Genomic DNA, 19,424 nt, shown 5'->3' on the forward strand with positions numbered 1-19,424 from the left:
AAATATAAAAGCCAAATTCTGGAAGTATAAGAGAAAAAGGCCCAAAATTTAATTGTAATGAATAACTCAAGCATACATTTCTCAGTTTTTTATTTTATTTTTTGGTTTTGATATTATACCCTGGTCAAGTGCTAGCCACTCTCCTGACCTCTCTCACAATGATTAGTCTGCCTGTTCTTAAACTTCGTATCAGTGGCATCACTCTTTTGTGTCTGGCTTTTATTTCTTTTTTAAAACCAAAGTATTGTTTTATATTTGCTTAGTTTTCTCTGTCCCTATCACCAATTCTTTCCCCAGACTTCTTTTTTTTTTTTAACTTTACTGTTCTTTAGATGAAAGCTTGTAGCTCAAGTTAGTTTCTCATTAAAAAATTTACATACATATTGTCTTGTGACATCGGTTACATCCTTGAATGTGACAGCACTCTCCCCCTTTCCAGCCTAGGATCCCTGTGTCCATTTGTACAGTTTTCCTGTCCATTTCTGCCTTCTCATCTTGCATTTGGGGAGGAGTTGCACATTTGGCCATGTATAATTGATCAAACTAAGATGCGCGTTCCTTACGTATGTTGTTTGTTTTCCATGCCTGTCTGAGATGGTTAAGCATTTGGTTAAGCATTCGGCTGCTAACCCAAACGTCAGCAGTTTGAATCCACCAGGTGCTCCTTGGAAACCCTATTGGGCAGCTCTGCTCTGTCCTATAAAAAAAAAAAATAATTCAGAATTGACTCATAGGCAGTGGGTTTTTTTTTTTTTTTTTTTTTGGTCAGTTCTGAGGAGGGTATCTGGGGGTCACAGGCTCAGGGGCTTCTCCAGTCTCTGTCAGACTAGTAAGTCTTATCTTTTTTTGTGAATTTGAATTTTGTTCTATGTTTTTCTCCAACTCTGCCCGAGACTTTTTTGTGATCCCTGTCAGAGTGGTCAGTGGTGGTAGCTGGGCACCATCTAGTTCTTCTGGCTCAGGCTGGTGGAGACTGTGGTTTATGTGCTCCTTTAGCCCTTTGGGCTAATATTTTCCTTATGTCTTTGGTTTTCTTCATTCTCCTTTGCTCCATATGGGATGGGACCAATAGATATATCTTAGATGGCTGCTCATAAGCTTTTAAGACCCCAGATGCTACTCACTGAAGTGGAATGTAGAACATTTTCTTTACGAGCTATGTTATGCCAATTGACCTAGATGGCTCCTGAGACTCTGATCTCCAGCCTTCACCCCAGCAACTGTGTCCCTCAAGGTGTTTGGATGTGTCTAGGAAACTTTTATGACTGCCTTTGTCAAGTTATGCTGACTTCCCCTATATTTGTGTGTTGTCTTTTCCTTCACCAAAGTTGACTCTTGTCTACTATGTAATGATTTGCTCTTCCCATCCCCCCCATCCTCATAACCAGCAAAGAATGTTTTTTTTCTGTGTGTAAACCTTTTCTTGAGTTTTTATAATAGTGGTCTCATACAGTATTTGGTCTTTTGTGATTGACTTATTTCACTCAGCATAATGCCCTCTAGATTCCCAGACCCATCCATGTTGTTTTGAGGATTCGTCATTGTTCTTTATCATGGTGTAGTATTCCAGTGTGTATATGTACCATAATTTGTTTATCCATTCATCCATTGATGGGTACTTAGATTGTCTTCATCTTTTTGCTGTTGTGAATAGTGCTGCAGTGAACATGGGTGTGCATGTGTCTATTCGTGCAATGGCTCTTATGTCTCTAGGGTATATTCCTAGCAGTGGTATTGCTGAATCTTATGATATTTCTATTTCTAGCTTTTTAAGGAGGCCCATATTAATTTCCATAGTGGTTGTACGATTTTACATTCCCACTAGCAATGCATAAGAGCTCCAATCTCCATGTAACCTAGCCAACATTTTTTTTTTTTTCATTAATGCCAGTACTGTCTGGGTGAAATGGTATCTCGTTGTAGTTTTAATTTGCATTTTTCTAATGGCTAATGATTGCAAGCATTTCCTCATGTATCTGTTAGCTGCCTGAATGTCTTCTTTGGTGAAGTGCCTGTTCATATCCTTTGCCCATTTTTTAATTGGACGCTTTGTTGTTGAGGTGTTGAAGTATTTTGTAGGTTTTAGAGATTGGACCTTTTCCAGATATGGTGTAGTCAAAATTTTTTTCCCAGGTTGTAGGTTCTCTTTTTACTCTTCTGGTGAGCCTTTGATGAGCATAAAAGTTTAATTTCTAGGAGCTCCCAGTTATCTAGTTTCTTTTCTGGTGTTTCTCAATTGTGAGTTATGGTTTGTATTCTATTTATGCTATATATTAGGTCCCCAGCATTTTGCCTATTTTTTTTCTTCCATGATCTTTATTGTTTTAGGTTTCACATTTAGGTGTGAGGTATGGATCCTGTTTCATTTTTTTACAGATAGACATACATTTATGCCAGTGCCATTGTTAAAGAGACTGCCTTTTCCTCATTTAACGGACTTTGGCCCTTTGTCAAATATCAGCTGCCCATAGATGGATGGATTTACATCTGGGTTCTCAACTCTGTTCCACTGGTCTGTGTCTGTTGTACAAGTACCAGGCTGTTTTTACTATTGTGGCTGTATATATATATATATAAAAAAAAGTAGGTTCTAAAATCAGGTAGTGTGAGGCCTCTGACTTTGTTCTTCTTCAATAATACTTTATTTATCAAGGCCTCTTCCCTTTCCATGTAAAGTTGGTGATTGCTTTTTCCATCTTGTTAATGAATGCCGTTAAAATTTGGATCGGGATTATATTTTATCTGTAGGTCATTTTGGGTAGTATTGACATTTTCACAATGTTGAGTCTTCCTATACATGAGCATGGTGTGTTTTTCCATTTATGTAGGTGTCATGGATTGAATTGTGTCCCCCCAAAAATATGTGTCAACTTGGTTAGGCTATGTTTCCCAGTATTGTGTGGTTGTGCTCAATTTTGTGATTATAATTTTATGCTAAAGAGGATTAGGGTGGGACTGTAACACCAGTGTTACTCAGGTCACCTCCCTGATCCAATATAAAGGGAGCTTTCCTGGGGTGAGGCCTGCACCACCTTTTATCTCTCAAGAGATGAAAGGGAAGCAAGCAGAGAGTTGGGGACCCCTCATACCACCAAGAAAGCAGTGCCAGGATCAGAGCACATCCTTTGGACCCAGGGTCCCTGCACCTGAGAATCTCCCTGACCATGGGAAGATAGAGGACAAAGACCTTGCTCCAGGGCTGACAGAGAGAGAAAGCCTTCCCCTGGAGATGACGCCCTGAATTTGGACTTTTAGCCTACTTTACTGTGAGAGAATAAATTTCTCTTTGTTAAAGCCATCCACTTGTGGTATTTTTGTTACAGCAGTATTAGATGACTAAGACAGTAGGTCTCTTTTGGTTTCTTGCAGTAGTGTTTCGTAGTTTTCTTTGTATAGGTATTTTACATCCCTGGTTAGATTTATTCCTAAGTATTTTATCTTCTTGGAGTCTATTGTAAATGAACATTGATTTCCTGATTTTCTTTTCGAGGTTTTCTTTGTTGGGAAGAGGAATCCAACTGATTTTTGTATGTTAATCTTGTATCATGCCACTTTGATGAAATCTATTAGTTTCAGTAGGTTTCTGGCAGATTCTTTGGGATTTCCTATGTATAGGAGCATATTACCTGTGAATAGGAATAATTTTACCTCTTCCTTACCAATCTGGATGAACTTTATTTCTTTTTCTTGCCTTATTGCTGTAGGTGGGATTTCCAAGCATGATGTTGATTAAGAGTGGTGATAAAGGGTACCCTTGGCTGGTTCCTGTTTTTGAGGGGAATGTTTCCAGTCTCTCGCCATTTAAAATGATATTGGCTGTTTCTTTTTATATAAATGCCCTTTATTATGTCAAGGAATTCCCTTTCTATTCCTATTTTCTGGGAGTTTTTATCAGGAATGAGTTTGGACTTTGTCAAATGCCTTTTCTGCATCAATTGAGATGAGCATATGATTCTTTTATTTATGTAGTGGATTGTATTGATCAGTTTTCAAATGTTGAACTGTCCTTACATACCTGGTATGAATTGCACTTGACTGCGGTGTATTATTATTTTGATATGCTGTTGAATTCTATTGGCTAGAATTTTTTGAGAATTTTTGCATCTATATTCATGAGGGAAACCCTGGTGGTGTAGTGGTTAAGTGCTACAGCTGCTAACCAGAAGGTTGGCAGTTCAAATCCACCAGGCACTCCTTGGAAACTCTACAGGGCAGTTCTATAGTGTCGTTCGCTATGAGTCAGAATCGACTCGACGGCAGTGGGTGGATTTTATATTCATGAGGGATATTGGTCTGTAGTTTTGTTTTTTTTGTGTGGTGTCTTTGCCTGGCTTTGGTATCAGGATTATGCTGGCTTCATAGAATGAATTCGGGAGTATTCCTTCCTTTTCTATTCTTTGAAATAGTTTGAGTAATATTGATTTTAGCTCTTCTCTGAAAGTTTGGTAGAATTCTCCAGTGAAGCCATCTGGGCCAGGACTTGTTGTTGTTGGGAGTTTTTTTTTTACTACCTCTTCAATCTCGTCTCTTGTTATGGGCCTGTTTAGTTTTCTATACCAGTTTTTCTTAGTTTAGGTATGTAGTGTGTTTCTAGAAATTTGTCCATTTTCTCTAGGTTTTCAAATTTGTTGGAGTACAATTATTCGTAGCATTTTGTTTTCATCTTTTCATGTCAGCTTATTCTGTTGTAATATTTCCCATCTCATTTCTTATTTGAGTTATTTGCTCCCTCTCCTGTTTTTCTTTTGTCAAATTGGCCAGCGATTTTTAGATTTTGTTGATCTTTTCGAAGAACTAACTTCTGGTCTTGTTGATTCTTTCTATTATTTTTCTGTTCTTTATTTAATTTTTTTCCTGTTCTAATCTTTATTTCCTTTCTTCTGGTGCTTGAGGGCTTCTTTTGCTGCTCTTTTTCTATTTGTTTGACTTGTAGGGTTAATGTTCTGATTTGGGCCTTTCTTCTTTTTTATTTGTGCATTCATTGCTATAAATTGATCTCTAAGCACTGCTTCTGCTGTGTCCCAAAGGTTTTGGTAAGATGTGTTTCCATTCTCACTTGATTCTACGAATTTTTAAACTCCATCCTTGATTTTTTTCTATTACCTGTAGTTTTTAAGCAAGGTATTGTTCAATTTCCATGTATTTGATTTTTTTCCTTGCTGTTTCTGCTATTGATTTCTGCTTTTATATGGCATTATGATCAAAGAAGATGTTTTGTATTATTTTGATGTTTTGGATTTTGTTGAGGCTTGCTTTGTGGCCTAAAATGTGGTCTATTCTGGAGAAGGTTCCTTGTGCGGTGGAAAAGAATGTATACTTTGCTGTTGTTGGGTGGAGTGTTCTGTGTATGTCTATGAGTTCAAGTTGGTTGATTGTAGCATTTTGACCTTCTGTATCTTAATTGACTTTATTTCTAGATGTTCTGTCCTTTACCAAAAGTGGTGTGTTGAAGCCTCCTACTATTACTGTGGAACTGTCTATTTCTCTTTTCAATGCTGTTAGAGTTTGTTTTATGTATTTTGGAGCCCTGTCACTGGGTGCATATGTATTTATTATGGTTACATCTTCCTGGTGTATTGACTCTTTAATCATTGTATAGTGTCCTTCCTTATTCTTTATGATGGATTTTGCTTTAAATCTATTTTATCGCAGATTAATTTTGTCACTTCTGCTCTTTTTTGATTATCGTTTGCTTGATATATTTTTCCATCCTTTGAGTTTTAGTTTGTTTATGTCTTTGTGTCTAATGTGTGTCTCTTTTAGACAGCATATAGATGGATCGTGTTTTTTTTAATCCATTCTGCCGCTCTCTGTCTCTTTACTGTTATACTTAAGCCATTTACATTCTGTGTAGTTATCCACAGGTATGAGTTCACTGCTGTCTTTTTGTCGTTGTTGATTTTTTTGTGGTGTTAGTGGTTTCTTTGTAGTGTTTAATTTTCTTTTCTGAGTTTTTTCTTTATTCTTTTGTTATTGTTTATTTTGTATTTATCAAGTCCTTATGTTTTTCTTTTCTTTTTTTTTTTTTTTTTGATGTGTAGGTTTCTTAGCTTCCTTTACAAAAAAAAAAAAAAACAGTTACCTTGAAATTTACCTTTATTTTCCTAAGTTTAAACCGGTCTTTTATTTCTTGGTGTCACCTTGACTTCCTCTTCATATGGAAGCTCTGTATACTGTTTATTCCCTCTTTTCTGTTTTGATGTTGTCATTGCTTACATATTGACACCTCTGGTTCCCTATTTTTAGTCTTTTAGCTTTGTTTTATTTTTGAGAATTCTTAATCTGGGTTGCTATCTGGTTGCTCTGCCCTGTGTCCTAATCTTGATTTGTTGTCTAATGTTGTTGGTTCTCTAGCCAGAGGACTCCCTTTAATATTTTTTGTAATTTTGGTCTGTTTTTTAACATATTCCATTAATTTCTGTTTCTCTGGAAATGTCCTAATTTCACTGTTGTATCTGAGAGAGAATTTTGCTGGATATATAATTTTTGGCTGGCAGCTTTTTTCCTTCAAGGCTTTATATATGTCATCCCATTGCCTTCTTGCCTGCATGATTTCTGCTGAGTAGTCAGAGCTTAGTGTTATTATCTTTCCTTTGTAAGTGACTTTTCATTTTTTCCATAGTTGCTCGTAGGATTCTTTCTTTGTCTTTGGGTTTGGCAAGTTTGATTATGATATGTCTTGGTGACTTTCTTTTGGAGCTATCCTGCGTAGGTTTCATTGAGCTTCTTGGATGGATATCTTCTCATCTTTCATGATATTAGGGAGGTTTCTGTCAGTAAACCTTGAACAATTCTCTCTGTGATTTCCATTATTCCCCTTTTCCCCACTGTTCTGGGACTCTGATCACACATAAGTTTTTCTTTTTGACAGTGTTCCACATAATTCTTAGGCTTTCTTCATTTTTCTTCATTCTTTTTTATGATTTTTCCTAAATCAAATTGGTATCAAGGGATTTGTCTTCAAGCTCACTAATTCTGACTTCCATTGCCTCAATTCTGCTCCTATGTCCTTCTATTGAGTTGTCTAATTCTGAAATTTTATTGTTAGTGTTTTTAATTTCTAGGTGCTATTTTTGTATGTTTTCTAGTAGCCTATTTATTCTGTCATTTTGTTCTTGTATTGTTTTCCTGAATTCTTCTGTTGCTTTGTCTCTGTTATCCTGGGTTTTGTTTGTGTTTTCCTTGATCTCTTTCTTGATGTCTTGGAGAGCTCTGTCTTTTGAATTCTTTATCAGGTAGTACCATTACCTTATTTTCATTCAGAAGGTTTTCTGGTTCTTTATTTTGGTCACTTCCTGGAACCATCTTGTCCTGTTTCTTCATGTGATTCGATATTGTCTATTGTTTCTGAGGCCTCTAGAAGTTATATTTATTTATCTATTGTATGTTTGTTTACTGAATCCTGAACTTTTGTTTTGATGTACATGAGTAGGCTGGACACGTGTGCTACCCTGATGACTAATCTGACAGCACCGAAGCTCTCACCTCCTGTCTCTGGGTGGCCAGAACAGCGACTAGGTGTATGAGCATGGGTTCCTGTTCGCTGTTATTATGGGATTGCTGAGGATGTAGGTGGCATTTTGGTGAGGTGATGTATCTGTCCTGATGGTCACTTCGCTGTGGGTGCTGGGGGTGTTCTTCCTGGTCATTGTGTTGTGTGTGCACTCTGCTGCTTACCAAATGGTCGGGGAAAAGGTGTCCAGTTTGTCAGTCACCGGGTGGGTGGTGTGGAGAGTGTTTGGGCAGAGAGGGCTGTGTGGAAGTGTTCAGAGCAGGCACAAGCCTCCAGTTGCAGTAGGGGTGATGTGGTGGCGGGGCAGGGGAGTGGTGAGACAAGGGCCTGTCAACTACCCATGGGTACCTTGTTAGAGGACATGCCACTATCTACTAGAGTGCATTGTGGGGGAGGTTGTGCAACAGTCCTCAGGCGCCTGCTACCATTGGCTGGAGGGATTGGGGGACACCACCAGTCCTCAGGTCCCTGTTGTGGGTAGCTGGATGGAGTGGGCAGCACTGCTGACCCTCAGGCCCCTAGTATGGGTGATTGAGCTTCTGTCTTAGGGGGCGGGGTGTTGGTGAATTCCACAGGTCTATAGCTCCCAATTAGCTGCTGCAGGTGAAGTGGGCGTCGGTTAGGAATGCTTCCTACCTTGTCCCAATACGGCCGCACTCTTCCGGCTTGGCCAGTAAGGCACTGGTATGAGTGATCAGAGTGGGTGGAGGGTGGTGCAAGTTCCTGGACCCCCTGCACCTGTGGCTGGCCAAGAGTTCTCAGCTTAAGGGTCGTGGCAGTGTTGAATGCTGCTGGGCTGGTGTGAGAGTAGGGTGGGGAGTGGGACAGGGGAGGGAGTGTTTCTTGGGCTTTGGAGCTCTGATGGGGGGCTGGTGTGCATGTGGTGGGTTGAGTGTATGCACTAAACTTTCGCAGGGCTGGAATCACTCCTGGCTGACTCTAGGGTTGCATGCAGAGTTGCTCCTGCTTAGCTGAACAGGATGGGATGAGTTTCAGGGGGATGCCGCTGCTTGTCTCAATTGTCCACGCTGTGCAGGTTCTGCTAACAGGATGCCGGCAATGCGTAATTCTCTGTTTCCACTGTTTTTAAACTGTCTCTCCTAACCCTGGTGGCATAGTGGTTAAGTGCTACAGCTGCTAACCAAGAGGTCTGCAGTTCAAATCCGCCAGGCACTCCTTGGAAACTCTATGGGGTAGTTCTACTCTGTCCTATAGGGACGCTATGAGTCGGAATCAACTCGACAGCAGTGGGTTTGGTTTTTTTTGGTTTCCTCCTTCCACTTGTTGCTCAGGCCAATTCTTCATCTTTGTCTTTGATACTTAGGGTCCCTAGAGTGTCATATATATCCTATTCACTTGTTTTTTGGGGGGTCTTTGTTGTTTTTCAGAGGGACAATACAAAGTGTCTGACTACTCCACTTTCTTGGCCCTTTTCCCATGTCTGGCTTATTTCACTCATCATTGTTTGTGGAATTCACTCATGTTTGTGTGTATCAGTAGTTCATTCTTATTTATTGTGAGTAGTAGCCTATTGTGATAATAAATGACTGTACATTTATCCATTCTGGGTTGTTGCTAGTTTGGAAATATGAATGAAGCTATGAGCATTCTTGTACATATCTCTTGGTGGGTTTATGTATTCCTTTCCTTTGTGTGTACACCCAAAGCAAAATTATGAGTCATAAAGTATACACATGCTTAGGTTTAGTGGATATTGTCAAACAGTTCTCCAAAGTGGATGTGCCCATTTACACTCTCACTAGCAATTATTCCTAGTATATTAAAAGCAGAGGATACCAGAAGGATGTTTACCTATGTTTTATTGACTATGCAAAGGCATTTGACTGTGTGGATCCTAACAAATTATGGATAACATTGTGAAGAATGGGAATTCCAGAACACTTAATCGTGCTCATGAGGAACCTTTACATAGATCAAGAGGCAGTTGTTCGGATAGAACAAGGGGATACTGATTCGTTTAAAGTCAGAAAAGGTGTGCATCAGGGTTGTATTCTTTCATGATACCTATTCAATCTGTATGCTGAGCAAATAATACGAGAAGCTGGACTATATGAAGAGGAATGGGGCATCGGGGATGAAGGAAGACTCATTAACAACTTGCATTATGCAGATGACGCAACCTTGCTTGCTGAAAGTGAAGAGGACTTGAAGCACTTACTAATGAAGATCAAAGACCACAGCCTTCGGTATGGATTGCACCTCAACATAAAGAAAACAAAAATCCTCACAACTGTACCAATGAGCAACATCATGATAAACGGAGAAAAGATTTAAGTTGACAAGGATTTCATTTTACTTGGATCCACAATCAACAGCCGTGGAAGCAGCAGTCAAGAAATCAAAAGACACATTGCATTGGGCAAATCTGCTGCAAAGGACCTCTTCAAAGAGTTGAAGAGCAAAGATGTCACTTTGAAGACTAAGGTGCACCTGACCCAAGCCATGGTATTTTCAATCACATCATATGCATGTGAAAGCTGGGCAAAGAATAAGGAAGACCGAAGAAGAATTGACGCCTTTGAATTGTGGTGTTGGCAAAGAATATTGAATATACCGTGGACTGCCAAAAGAATGAACAAATCTATCTTAGAAGAAGTACAACCAGAATGCTCCTTGTAAGCGAGGATGGCAAGACTGCATCTTACATACTTTGGACATGTTGTCAGGAGGGATCAGTCTCTGGAGAAGGACATCACGCTTGGCAGAGTACAGGGTCAGCAGAAAAGAGGAAGATGCCCAGTGAGGTGGATTGACACAATGGCTGCAACAATGAGCTCAAGCATAACAATGATTATAAGGATGGCGCAGGACTGGGCAGTGTTCTGTTGTGCATAGGGTCGCTATGAGTCGGAACTGACACGGCGGCACCTAACAACAACGACAAGCAATTATTCTGGGAGAGTTCTGGTTACTCCATGTCTCTGCCAATGTTTTACATTATGACTTTAGTCATTCTATGTGTGCAATGATACTTTGAAATAGACAGAATTATCCCAATTGTACTGATGCAGAAACGGAAGCCGTGGTGACTAACTCACTCCAGGGAGTTTGGAGAGCAAGGGTGTGGTGGAGGCAGTGTGTTTGTTCAGAATTAGCATAACATCCAGGTCACTGCTGTGTGTAAGAACCTCCAGGGATCCCTGTTGCCCAAAACATCAAATCAAATTCCTCTTCCAAATGTCTGAGTCCTCTATATCTGACACCCCCCCACCCATTTGACCTTATCTCCCAGATTATGCTGTATTTACTCTGTGGTGATGTTGTTATTAGTTGCTGTTGAGTCGAAAGTCACTGTGAAAATAATCATGAATCACTAAAATATCTCTTTTAATCCTCACAACAACCTTATGAAATAGGTCATATTATGATCTTAGCTTTACATAGTTGGAACTGGAGGTGTATAGAGGTTAAGCAACTGGTCCAAAGGTACACTCTTAGTAAGTGGTAGAGGCAAGATTCTAACCTAGGCAGACTAACTCCGGAAAAAAAAGCTCTCTTAACTCTCACTCTCCTCTGTGCACCTAATATTGAGCTGTGAAGACATGGTAAAGCTAGCATTGCAACTCAGATGCAGATGACCAGAAACAGTGCCTCTCCGCCCATCTGCTCCAGCCACACCAGACTTTCCTGGTGTCCTGTAAGAGTGATTTTAGACTGCTCTCTTGTTGTTCCGTGTGCATTGCCTTTCTTTCTACAACTGAATTTAAGTTTCCCAGTGTGAGGTGTGGGTCCAGCCACTTGGTAGCTACCTGGTAAACAAGATGCTCCAACTCAAGCAGATTGCACAAGGACTAAGCAGCAAGTTGGTGGGAAAATGAGGAAGCCACGGCTGTGAGGAGCTGGAACTGGGTGACTGGCCTTCCAAAGGAAGGGCCTGATGTCCACACTGTAGTGTCCATAGGAGTAGACTGAATGTCACTCAGCCTTGACGTTGGCGTGGCTATGCAGGGAATGTCCTGATGACAGTTTTCAAGTTCCAGCTGTTCATTTAGGACAGAGTAGGCCCCACACAGCAGCTGGATACATTGGAGCCAGGGTCCATCTCTGGAGTGACTGGGTAAGGGCTGGTCAAGCTAGCTGGGCTCCAGTAGGACACTGGATCATAGGGATTCAAGGCAGAGGCCCAGCCATGTGGCCAAGGCCAGGTGGGGGAGAGGGGTGATCAGGTGCCCAGGCCACAGCAGACAGCTGGGTACTGGCTCAATGCCATATGATTCATTCGAGACCCCTGGCTGGTGGATATTGGGCATCTCAAGCCCTGCCAACCGCAGACAGGGTTTACCAGGAATTAGCCAGGGCAGGATCTATAGCTAAGAGCATCAGCACTGATGGGAAAGCAGAGTTCAACTCTGATGCTGATCGGTAAGTTCCTTGTGCACGTAAAGGCTTGTCTAATCCCATAGAGGCCATGTAGGGAAGACAGCCAGACTTTACAGCCAAGCTCCCCTGCCTGGGGTCCATTCCTGGTTCTGTCCCTTACCCACAGGGTGACCTTTGGCAATTACTTAACTTTTATGTGCCTCAGTTTTCTCATCTGTAAAATAGGGGTAAACATAACACCTTCCTCAGAGGGCTGTTGTGAAGGTGAGAAGAGTAATATCTATAAAGCCCTTAGAACGATGGTTCCCATCCAGTCAAACTCATGTGCATCAGATTAGAACTGTGCTCCACAGGGTTTAAAATGAATGATTTTTTTGGAAGTAGATCACCAGGCGTTTCTTCCAAGGCCCATTTGTGTGAACTTGAACCTCCAGCCTTTCAGTTAGCAGCCAAGCATGTTATCCATTAGACCACCCAGGGACTCCCCAGAACCGGTTGCTGTTGAGTGCTCATGCTGACGCCATGTGGGTCAAAGCACAACTGTACACATATTAAACCATTCCCCACATGTCAGCGAGCATCTTGTGTTGGCCCATAGTCTTAGATGTCATGTAATAATGTGTCTTGTTCAAAGTCTCAGAGAGTAGGTCTTCCTCTAGGTTTCAATTGCTCTTGCTTAGTTACGCAGCCTCGAGTCATACGCCCATGCCTCAGCCTCTCATGAAGTGTGTCTTTAGCCCTTGGCAGGTTCTGCAGGTGGCACCTGGGAACAGACCTTCCCGGCCAGCATGGTGCAGTTCCTGGGCCTCGTCCACCGTGCCTACTCCCAGGACCCCATGTGGCATGCCCCGGAGTTTCTCCAGACCTTGGCTGCAATCACCTTCCCTTTGAGAATCCAGAAGGTAGGACCAGCCCCTGCCCTGCCCCAGTGAGAATAAGTACCTCCTCATTCTCCAAGGGCAAAAGCAGAACTCCTCGCCCAGCCCCCCAAATTAAAATACATTTTAAGGCAACTTGACTGGAACATTAAGTAAACAACTTGGGTAATTTTCCTTTTCTTGGCTGCGACGCAGCTCGAGGTCATTTTCGGCTCTGAGATTCAATAATTTTTTAAGTTGTTAGGAATCTTAGTAATGAGAAATTTGATGGTAGATCAAGTTCAATTCTATATGGAATACTTGTGCACTGATAATGTGAAATAACAAATCTCATTCCAGGAAGCCTGTTGCCTCTTTACCAATGCAGTGAGATGGGGTGGGAGACAATACGGGAATGATGTCCTGGTTTCTCTTGCCTTCAGGACCCTCAGGCCATGACTGCACACCTCCTTTCAGTTGGAGGGCTTTGCTGAGGCTGGGGAGGGCCGAGAGTGACTTGGGTCTTGGGGCAAAGGTGTGAGTGTTGGCAGGCAAAGAAAGGGTTATGGAAAGAGGGTATGAGTTTGAGGTGTGAGCCAGCCCCAGCAGGTGACAGGGTAAGGCTAAGACAGGACCATCGTAGGACTCGGAAAGGATAGGAAGCATGTGGGAGCTGAGAAGAAAGGAGGAGAGATCTCTGAAACCGAGGGCCCATGCTGCAAGCGGGGCCTAGGACAGACAAGGCTGGGGCCTGGGGCCTGGGATGAACAAGGCTGGGGCATCTTAACACAGTTCTCAGTAGTGAAGAGCACCCAGGAATTATTGTGCAGGAAGCCTTGGAAAGTCAAGTATAGAAGGGAAGGCAGAAATCCGGTTGTCCACCCCCTTTGGTAGATTAGGAAACCAAGCCCCAGAGAGGGAGAGTGTATGAGCTGGTGAGGCCTGTTTGTAGACTGATGACTGTAGCTAAAGGAACATGCCAGAAAGACAAAAATGTTAAGTAGAATATTTACAATATGTACCCAGGAATAGTGCCGGGCATGTATTGGTTGCTCTGTAAGCATTTGCTAAATGACCTAATGAGTGAATGAATATGCCCTTAGCTAATCTCTCTCTGAGCCCTGGTGGTGCAGTGGTTAAAGCGCTTGGCTGCTGACCAAAGTATTGATAGTCTGAACCCACCAGGGGCTCTGCAGGAGAAAGATGTGGCAGTCTGCTTCTGTAAACATTACAGCCTTGGAAACCCTATGGGGCAGTTCCACTCTGTCCCATAGGGTCGCTAGGAGTTGGAATTGATCAACGGCAGTGGGTAATCTCTTTCCAGATATGTATTTGTGGTGACAGCTACTGTTCGCTGCATACCTACTGTTCACTGAACACCTAGGACGCATCAGGCCTGAGCCTGCCCGGAGAGTTCACGGTAATATCTGTAAGCTGGTGCCGTGAAGAAGAAACTGAAATTCTGAGGGACAAAGTGGTGCTGACCAGTGTTCGGATTAAATGGGGATGATAAGACTTGCCTCACCAAAAATTTGTGAGAATGAAATATGCCATGTTTTATGTGATTCATAAATGACAAAGCCAAGATTTATATCTAACTCCAACCTAAAGCCCAAGCATTTTCCGTGACAGTCAGTGTAAAATAAAATTAAATGGCCAAATAAAATTTAAGACCAGTTTTAACAAAAGGATTAAATAGAAAGACTAGATTTGCAAAAAGATAAAATGGTTTTAAAATGGTTTGATGGATTGATATCAACTAATGTTTCTAGAAGCATTCTAGAAAAGTAAGGTGGGGGGATATGCAATCAAGAGCAAAGGAAGGCACTGCAGGCGGCAGTGGAGGGGCGGGGAGTGGAACCTGCACACAGAAGCACGTGTAGCCACTGGGCCTGGCAGGAAGGAAGGACAATCCTACAGGCTCCCGGTCACCATCCCCCAACACGGGTCTTGTGTAGGGGCTGAGGCCCTGAAGTCCGTTGACTGACATTCTCAACCCAAACCCCCACCTCTGCCCCTCACACCCACAGTCAGAACATGCCATCTGCTGAGCTGGGTTCCAGCTGGCTTCCCAGCAGCTGTATATACATTCTGACCCTGGGCTCTTCCTCCCCATGGGAGGTCGACAGTTTCTGCCTAGGGGAGGGCCCAGCCCAAAGTCACCTACTCAGCCGACCGCAGCAGAGCCAGGCCCTGTCTTGGTTTCCTGGCTCCAAATCCAAAGCTTTTCTCCACCCCTCCTTGCTTGTTCCAGCTCCGAGTTTGCTCCACAGCAAGCTTTGTTGTACAGAAAACATGACAGACCCTGTTCATGCAGAAGGCTGGCCAAAAGGCTTTGATTTGTTTTGAATTTATATGGCATCTTTCCAGTCAAGGCCATCCGGAGCCAATTAATGTAGTCACCACTCCCCTAGGTACCATTAAATTCATTTTATGGCTTAATTAAGAATGGCTGCATTAATTTTATGAATGAGCAAAGGGAGGTGCCAACAGAAGAACTCGCATGAAAAGTTCACGGGGCTGGGAGGCAGGAGTCCCTGGCCGTGTGTCCTTGGATGTGTCATTTGGCCTCCTAGCACCTCCATTCCCTCCTGGATGTACCTGGGCAAGGATTCATTCCTGTCTCATCTGTTTCCTGTGTTTTTATAAATATAAAGTGAAGAAGTGAATCCAAAGCACCAGGGGGACTTAGATGAAAGAGCTCACTGAACTCCTCCTTTTCTGTCTTTCTCACCTGAGGGTCCTTTCTGTCAACATCAGCCTGGCCTAACCAGGCAGGAAAGGTGAGGTCTCCACCAGAAGACAAAAACTGACCTCTTTTGACCATATTTCAGGTGCTGGACCTGGGCCCCATACATTATTCTTCCATTCCATTCTCACAAATCCTTTGTAATGACATTGTTATTATCCCCATTTAACCCATGAGGAGTTGTGGCACAGAGGAGTGAAGCGACTTGCCCAGGGCACTTCTGGGCTTCCTCTCTGAGCACCACAGGCCTCTGTGATACCGCGGCTTCGCTTCTTTCCATGACACCAGCTTGTCTCACGTTCAGAGAGCTCAGAGGGCTACTTTATAAGCAATGGGACATGGGCAAGCACCTCACTCCTTGGACCCTCAGTTTTCTTACCTGTGAAATGGTTACAATGACCATCCCACTTGTGCACATCTCAGAAGTAAACATGAAAAGGCTGATGCAGGGCAGGCCGCATATGTTGGGGTTCTTTTGTCTTTGAGGGGGCCGTGGCTGAGTCTACCTGGAATGTTAGCAGTCCTGGGGCTGCGGCCGAAGGTCGCAGTGATGCAGAAGATCTCCAGGCTCCTGCCCGGAAGCAGCTGAGGGAGTTCACACAGCTCCTCCTGAGGGGCCTTCTGAAAGCGGCTTCCTCGCCCAAGCAGTGGGTGCCACTGGAGGTGCTCCTGGAGGTGGGTTGCAGGGGGCCTTGTTCAGCCATGTGCTGTGGGGGAGGCCTGGGGGCGGTGAGGGGATGGCAGGAGCCAAGGTCTCGGGTGCTAGCTCAGGCTACAGAGGTGTGGTGGTAAGGGGGTCCTCCTGAACCGCAGACCCTCAGTTACCGGAAGCTCACCGAGCAGCTAGCAAACAGTTGGGTTAGGGCAGGGCTTAGCCAGGGTCCCTAGAAACAGGGTCCCTAGAGATGGTCTCCATGGAGACTGTCTGCAGCCGAGTCCCAAGGACCACAAGTGTGCAACCTGTGCCATAGGGTTGGCCCCACTTTGAAGCACCTTCCAGGTGGTCATTGGCTGCGGACTCCCTAGCCCCTTCACCCCAGGAAGTGGGTATCACCTCCTAGGTGAGACAGTTTGGTCAGCCACAAGAAGGGGGCAGTGGCGAGCTGTGAGCAGCCCATGCTCATGGCAGCTGAGGGATGGGTGCAGCGGCAGGCAAGGGGCCTGGTGGGCAGCAGCAGCGCCCTCTGCAGTGCCTGAGTGGACGCAACAACTGTGCAGCTGCTGACTCAGCCCTGTGTTGTGCTTCCAGGCCTCTCCTGACCAGGCCACCAGCCAACAGAAGCAAGACTTCCAGTCTGAGGTCCTGCTCTCTACCATGGAGATATTTCGCATTATGAATGAAGGCAATGCACCGGTACCGGGAGGTGAGTGACAGGCCCATTTCCCTCTGACACGTGGCTAATGGCAGCGGAACAGGAAAGCACGAGTGTCCTGCCAGCCACAGCCTCACATCTTAGAGGATTATTGGAACCTTAGAAGGCATCCGATGCCACCCTCCCCCTGAGGCTTCAGGCCACTCTGAGGTAGAAAGCTCTCTGTCCTCTGAGCTGAAGTCTCTTCTCTAGCTTCAACAGAGATTTGACTCCTTCCCAAAAAGGCAGTCAAGACTTTAACTGGAGGGTGGCATTCTCTCACTCAGTGATTTCCTCTTCGTTCCTACCGCCCTGACACAGAACAGGGGTTCAGAAAATGTTTTCTTGTAAAAAGGTAGCTGGATGAAGACTCTCTCTTGGCCCTAGGAATTTAAGATTGAGGCTTCATCCAGAAGGTTTAATTCCAGGGCATCTGTACCTTCTTGACCAGATTAAAGAAAAGCCCTTCGTGTGGTTTCTGAGCCATAGAAATCCCAACTGACATAACTCATCTTCCGGACTCCTCCACGTCTCACAATCTGTGACCCTCACTTTGTGGTCCTTCTTGTGGGGTATCTGGAGGGTGATGGGGAGCATGGCAAGCCTTGCTGTGGGGTCACATCTTGCCTCTCTCCCTGGAGAGCAGTAAACTCTGGGCCAGAGTGAGACTCACACCTCAGTCTAGGTTGTAGGATTGTTGTGATGATTGACAAGATGGCTGCATCCAAGTCAGAGCACACTGTTGCCATGATGGTTGGCACTGAGACAACAGCTTCACCCCATCCAGTGTAGCAGAGGGTCCTAGGTCCCCATGCACCTTCTCATTTACCATAAATTCATTCCACCTTCCTTCCAGATGGCCACTGGAAGAAATGCTTCCCCTCACTTGCCATCTCCCTACATGGCTTTTCACCACTGACCAGGTCATTCAAGATCAATTATTTCAAATAAATGTGTGTTCATTGGGCTTCTTTTATGTGTACAAGTCTCTGTGTTTGAGAGCAATCTCATTACTGGGAGAAGTGACTTCTCATACTTGGCCTTCTCCCCACCCTAGGTGATAAGGAGCCTCAACCAAATGCAGAAGCTGCTGCTGCTCCATCCCTCGCCAACATCTCCTACTTCACCCAGAAGCTGGTGGAGAAGCTGCACAGTGGGATGTTCACAGCCAACCCCAGACACATCCTTCTCTTCATCACAGAGCACATCATGGTGGTAAGGACCCCAGGGCTGCCCAGGCCTGGCCTCCTGCCAGCTGACCAGCATTCTGGCTCTGTGTGATGAGCTCTTGGCTGTTGACCAGTTGGTCCAGCTGGACCTGCCTGCCTTCCTGGAAATAGACTCTGAGACTGGGTGGGAGGAAGGAGGAAGAGTTTGGTGGCCCAGGTTGTGCCTGGAAGCTGTTGAAAGCCTGCAGAGATGTGTTTCAGTGACTGGGATCTCAGGCCTGCACACCTGAGAGCCGCACCTTTGGGCTTGTGATAGTTGATGTAACCTTAATTATTGTTACTCCCCATCAACAAGGAAACATGAGCTGGGACAGGGCAAAGAAAGTCTGTATCTCCAAAAGGCCAATTGCATTCCTTCCGTAGTGTCTGCTCCATTGTCCTATTTGTGCTTTCCTGAAATTGAGGCCAGAATCTATTTTTACGTAGACTCTCCAGATAGGTAGACCTACATACATGCCCATATGTGCAAATACATGCCTATAGATGATATACTCTTCTGTGTGTGTGTGCGTGTGTGTGCACTCACACACCATTATAGAATCTCAACATTTTAGGTTTCAACGGGGCTTTTTTTAGACCCTCACCTCCCAAAGGGTGCTGGAAACCTTTCCTGACAAACTGCCGTTCGCCTTTCGCTTGAACCCTGTTAGTGAAGGGAGCTCACTGTGGCACAGGCCTCCCCACCCACCGACGCACCTGGGGTTGTTGGCAAACATCTGTGGTTGCAGAGACAAACGCAGACCTTCGTGCAGGCAGAGCATGACGTCACCCCTGCTGCCTGCGCCCTGATGCCTGGTGTGTGAGGACCCCCCCCCGCCCCCACCGCGCACCCCAGGACGGCCTCAGCACGATTTCCAGGGCCCTTGTCTGTCCAACCAATGTCAGGGCCAGCCAGGCCTGAAAGAAAGTCTTCAGAAGGCTTCTTCAAGACTGACTCCAGGAGGGAGAAATAGCCCTTGTCAACTCAGAGGAAGGTTAAAATCAGGTGATTAGAAAGTTGTGCCGAAGACAAAGCTGCTGCTCATCTCTTCAGAACCCAAACAAAACAAAACAAAAAACCCCAAACCAAACTGTCGCCACTGATTCTGACTCGTAGTGACCCTAGAGGACAGAGTAGACCTGCCCGATAGTGTCCAGGAATGGCTGGTGGATTCAAACAACTGCCCTTTTGGTTAGCAGTGGATCTCCTAACCACTGTGCCTCAGACCAAGCAGTGGGTGCTGGCTGAGCCTGCCCTGCCATCTGGGGTGCCTAAGACCCTCAGAGCTCTTCATCTGAGTGTGAGTAGTGTGCTCCTGCTGAGGCAGGTGGAGGACAATGACAAACACGGGATTCCCAAATTCCAACGGGGCTAAGCCAAACACAGCTTCATTATTACAAACA

The 19,424-nt window shown here is 44.4% G+C and overlaps 1 protein-coding gene across 9 annotated transcripts in view; it reads left to right on the plus strand.

Moving 5' to 3' along the window:
• The window catches only part of WDFY4 (WDFY family member 4), a 410,290-nt gene that overhangs the window by 196,285 nt on the left and 194,581 nt on the right, over window positions 1-19,424 (plus strand). For all 9 annotated transcript variants that reach the window (XM_049854909.1, XM_049854915.1, XM_049854916.1 and 6 more), the window contains 4 exons: window positions 12,592-12,756; window positions 15,947-16,135; window positions 16,710-16,824; window positions 17,870-18,027. In XM_049854909.1, the coding sequence (XP_049710866.1) occupies window positions 12,592-12,756; window positions 15,947-16,135; window positions 16,710-16,824; window positions 17,870-18,027 (627 nt within the window). The remainder of the gene's footprint in view (window positions 1-12,591; window positions 12,757-15,946; window positions 16,136-16,709; window positions 16,825-17,869; window positions 18,028-19,424) is intronic.

This window comes from Elephas maximus, chromosome 16 (genome assembly GCF_024166365.1).
Source record: "Elephas maximus indicus isolate mEleMax1 chromosome 16, mEleMax1 primary haplotype, whole genome shotgun sequence".
In the NCBI taxonomy this organism is placed as follows: domain Eukaryota; kingdom Metazoa; phylum Chordata; class Mammalia; order Proboscidea; family Elephantidae; genus Elephas; species Elephas maximus.